Below are 4,589 nucleotides of genomic sequence, written 5' to 3'. Positions count from 1 at the left end.
AAAAAAATTGCCAACCAAGAACAATATATCCTGCAAAACTCTCATTCAAATATGATGGTGAAATTAGGACATTTCCAGATAAACAGAAATTAAGGAAATATGTAAAAACCAAACCAAATTTACAAGAATTATTAAAGGGAGGCCTTCGGTTTGAGAACAAACAACATCAGATGACAGCCTGAACCTTGGACGCAAGATCGCACCAGATACCTACCTAAGAAATGAACTCTTAAGGACTATTCAAAACCAAAAGATTTACAACAGGGAACCAGAGAGGTTAATCTGTAAATAACAACAATGTCAGAACAATAAAAGAGTGAATAAACGGTGTTGGTATAGAATCTTCTAATGGAGAGGAAGACAAGGTGATACCAAGTAATAATAGACTGGTTCAGACCTAGGAAGATAAGGGTAAATTTCAAGGTAACCACAAAGAAAGTTAACAAACCTACTCATCAAAACAAAGAAGAAAGACATATAGTATCAGTAAATTATATACATACGTATTCATATGTAAGTGTGAGTTTGTATTTTTACTCTCGAGCTTTAAACTCTACTTTTTGCCTCAAATCTAACCTGGAAGGTGTTCCTACATATAAATTGAATAACAAAACAAGGCTGCAAATGTGTGAGACAAACAAGAAGCACACAAACGTGTGGGAAGAGAAACTCAAAGAAGGAGGAGAGCAGGCAAACTGAGAAAAAGAGAATCTGTTCTAGACAGGGAGGCAGGTGGGTACCTGTTACCATAAAGTCAAGTCAAATTGTTTTGGCTTAAACAAAGAATTGCGCAAGAGGGCAATCGATTTTATGTGAACAGACGTGAGTTTTTTCTATCAAGGAAATAGTGATAACTTAGAATTTCATGTACAAGCCAGCATTTGTGGGTAAACAACCAATTTCAGGATAGCATTACAAAATATCAGGTATAAACACCTCTAGAGAAAAAAAGTAATGTAAGAATGGCCAAAAGAGAATATTCAAATTTATCTCATTGTATTATTATGGTTAATTCTGTTTCTCTTTCCTTGTGTTACTGTTTTACATATCAAAAAAAAAAAGTTTTTTTCTTTGTAGATCTGACGTTTTCATTTTTATGGAGCAGTTGTTTGTACCAGACATGGGACTAGATGTCACACATACTAAGATGAGAAGACATAATCCCCGACTTCAAGTGTAGGGGAAAACTGTTGTCATCTTTCCGTTCTGTTTTCCAGGTAATAAAATGCAAAGCAGCTGTGCTATGGGAGATAAAAACACCCTTTTCCATTGAGGAGGTGGAAGTTGCACCCCCCAAGGCCAATGAAGTTCGTATTAAGGTGAAATACTTTTTTCCACTTCTATTAAATTTTAAGTTTAAAAATTTCAGAGAAAAATTAACAATGGAAACAACCAAAAATCCATTAAGAGGAGTTTTGTAAATAAATACAGTCATTTACGTTGCTTAATGTCCACGATGCATTCTGTGAAACAGGACATTTTGCCGTTTGGACATTGTGGGAACACCAAACTATATATACAGGCAGTCCCCAGGTTATGCGCCGAGTCCTGAGGAGCAACAACAGCCCTGCCGGGCAGCCCCTACTACCGCCTGCCCACTGGACAAATCCCGAGAGCTGTATACACCGAATTTAGGAGGCTGGTCTCGCTGGGGCTGTAGCGGTGGGTCAGGCTGGGCTGCACCACAAGCCAGATCGCAACTTTGTGCAAGTTGGGGAGCAAGGCAGGGGTGCTTGTGGACGAGGATACGTATTATGGAGAGATGGCCAAGGGGACTAGGCAGGGAGAGGTTGAGCTGTGTGAGGGCGCGGCTGGTGGTGGAAGCTCTGGCTGCCGCTGCCCTGTTGGTGTGGGTGGTTTCCGATCATGTGCAGCCTCTACTGAGGAATACTAGAGCAGGGAGACCACAAGCACCCTGGCCCAGCTGCTACCCCCACCCCCACCCCGTCAGCGCCCTTAGTAGGAGTGGAGAAGGTGCAGCAGGCCCTGCCCTGCACCATGAGTGAATGGCTTCACAGCTCCTAGGTGGGTGACTGAAGCCAGGAAGAGGAGAGGAGGAGGTGAAAGAGAAGGTGCTGCAGGGATTGGGTTGTGCCCTGTAGCCTCGCTGCTTGTTCTCTATGGGGTTTAGGGCCTTTAAAACAATTAGGGGGAAATAAACAAAAGGAGAGCGTCTTTCCCTTAAAAAAAAAAAAATTATGGAACCATGGACATATATGGGATCCGACGCTGCCCAAACAGTCGTTAAGTGATGCATGACTCTAACGATAATCTAGACAATGAATTTACGGTTGTTGTCAAGGAAAGGTATAAACGGCACATATTGTTAAATTTAAGAATTCACCAAAGAGTAATACCATATAATCCCAGTAAAAAAAAAAAAAAAAGTATGTGTTGGTATAGAAAAAAAGAAAATATGTATCAGCTTTTAAAATCAATAGCATTAGACAGTAGAATTTAAGTGACTATTTTCTTGGTTTTAATCTTCAATTTCTAATTCAGTAAAGAGCATGCATTTTTGTGTGTTTCAAATCTACATATTTCAAGAACAATTATTTCACAGATTATGCCAGAACATTTAATGCAAGAAAGGAAAGTAGATGGGGGCTTTAGACTGGATAATCTCCGGGATAAACTGAATCTGTGTACTTGGGAAGAGTAGGGGTCAGCAAAACTCTTTAGAAGCTCAGTTTCAGAGAATTCTGGACATTAAGTCCATCTGAGGGCCATAATCTTTTATGAATTTAGTCATTCTTCTTTTACCCTGTAGATAGTGGCTACAGGAATCTGCCGCTCAGATGACCATGCGGTTAATGGACAACTGTTCTTCCCGCTTCCTGGGATCTTAGGCCATGAGGGAGCTGGCATTGTGGAGAGCATTGGAGAAGGAGTGACTACAGTGAAACCAGGTACAGAATTCACACTCATGGAATGTGTTTCAGTTCAGGCCCTGCAAAAGCATCCAGCCTGCATGAGGAAACTAAGGCAATGAAACATGAAACGCCTTGCATGAGGTCCCAGCAGCAGCAGATAGCTAAGATGGGGCATGGACAGAGAACTTCTTTCCTCTCTCCCTGGCTTGCTTCCTTCATGCTTTCGGGCATGTGTGTCGTCAGGCAATCACGTGTGCTCTCCTCCAAGTTATTTATTAAGTACTACTAGATGTCAGGCACCAGGTTAGAGCCTACAGATACATGAGGATCAAAAGAGACGCAGTGCCTAAAATCATGGAGTTCATAACCTTAGAACTTCCATTTTAGTGTTCCTGAGCGCTGCCTTCTGTCGGGACCAAACAGAACTACAAATAAGACCAGGAATAAAACATAACTCTGTGTCCTGAGTGTCTGGATCAGTGTATGGAAACTGTGCTTTGCTGAGGTTACGGGGTGGGGGCTGTGAGGGTTTGGCTGAATCAACATGGTCTCTTCTTTGGTGAGAAGTGGAGCCCATTCCATTTCCTCCGTTCTTGAACATGGAACAAAGGAAACAGACCATTTGAAAGGAAATGAAACAGACCTAGCAAAACGGACTCTATGGAAGGAACAAACAGTTAATGTGATTGACTGCTAAGGAAAAGGTTGGAGATTCGAGTCTCTCTAGAAGCACCTTGGAAGAAAGGCCTGGTGATCTACTTCTAAAAATCAGCCATAGAAAACTCTACAGGGGGTCGCCATGAGTCAGAGTGAACTCCAAGGCAACTGTTTCTTTCTTTTTTTTTGGTTAACAGCAGACAACCTGCAATAAACTGTTTTATTACCTTTAACGATAGTTAACTGTATCTCATTACATATTGTTGCCCTATTTATTTTTGATATTTATTTTATTCTAATTTTATTGTGTATTAATATAGGTAAATAGTTTTAAAGGTAAAGAGTGAATAAAAACCAAACTAAACCTGTTGCCATCAAGTCGATTTCAACTCATTGCAATCCTGTAGGACAGAGTAAAACTGTCCCTTAGGGTTTCTAAGGAGTAGCTGATGGATTCAAATTGTTGACTTTTTGGTTAGCAGCTGAGCTGTTAACCACTGTGCCACAAGGGCTTCAAAGGGTGAATACAATAGAAATATTCATGCTATCATTTTCACATAAAGTTTATCAATTAAATATAATGGCTTAACCATTTTTTCTTGGTCTTGTGAAATAGGTTGCAAACATGATTAAAAATAAAAATTATGTTTAATTCTAAAAAATCACTTTGGTAAGTAGATTTACCCATCCCCCACCCCCTGTGAACCGAAAAAAGTAAACTGTCTGGTTTGAGTTTCAGCTCTTAGTATTTCCTTTAGTTAGAAAAAAAGTATAATAAAATGGCACTCTTAATTTTCACCCTTGCTCTCTCCACTATAAGAGGAAAAATAGATAATTCACAAAGTAAGTAATTGGCTATAAACTTTTGAAAGTCAGTTTTTATCCTACAAGAAAGTACCCACCTCATTGCTAAGCAATGAAGCTTTCTAAGGAATTTTTCTTTTTTTTTAATTGTACTTCAAGTGAAGGTTTACAGAACAAATAGATTCTCATGAAACAGTAGTACACAAATTGTTTTATGACATGGGTTAACAACCCCACGACATGTCAACCCTCTCC

The 4,589-nt window shown here is 39.8% G+C and overlaps 1 protein-coding gene across 1 annotated transcript in view; it reads left to right on the top strand.

Annotated features, from left to right (window-relative positions):
* LOC101350069 (alcohol dehydrogenase S chain-like) overlaps window positions 1–4,589 on the top strand; it is a gene marked incomplete at its 3' end in the record, with an annotated part of 110,359 nt that overhangs the window by 1,912 nt on the left and 103,858 nt on the right. The window contains exons 2-3 of the mRNA XM_004380244.2: window positions 1,218–1,319; window positions 2,771–2,909. Coding sequence (XP_004380301.2) covers window positions 1,218–1,319; window positions 2,771–2,909 — 241 coding nt within the window. The remainder of the gene's footprint in view (window positions 1–1,217; window positions 1,320–2,770; window positions 2,910–4,589) is intronic.

The sequence above is a fragment of the Trichechus manatus genome, unplaced genomic scaffold (genome assembly GCF_000243295.1).
Source record: "Trichechus manatus latirostris isolate Lorelei unplaced genomic scaffold, TriManLat1.0 scaffold00071, whole genome shotgun sequence".
Classification (NCBI taxonomy): Eukaryota; Metazoa; Chordata; class Mammalia; order Sirenia; family Trichechidae; genus Trichechus; species Trichechus manatus.
The sequence above is the reverse complement of the archived record's forward strand: the minus strand, read 5'-3'. Positions and strand labels throughout refer to the sequence as shown.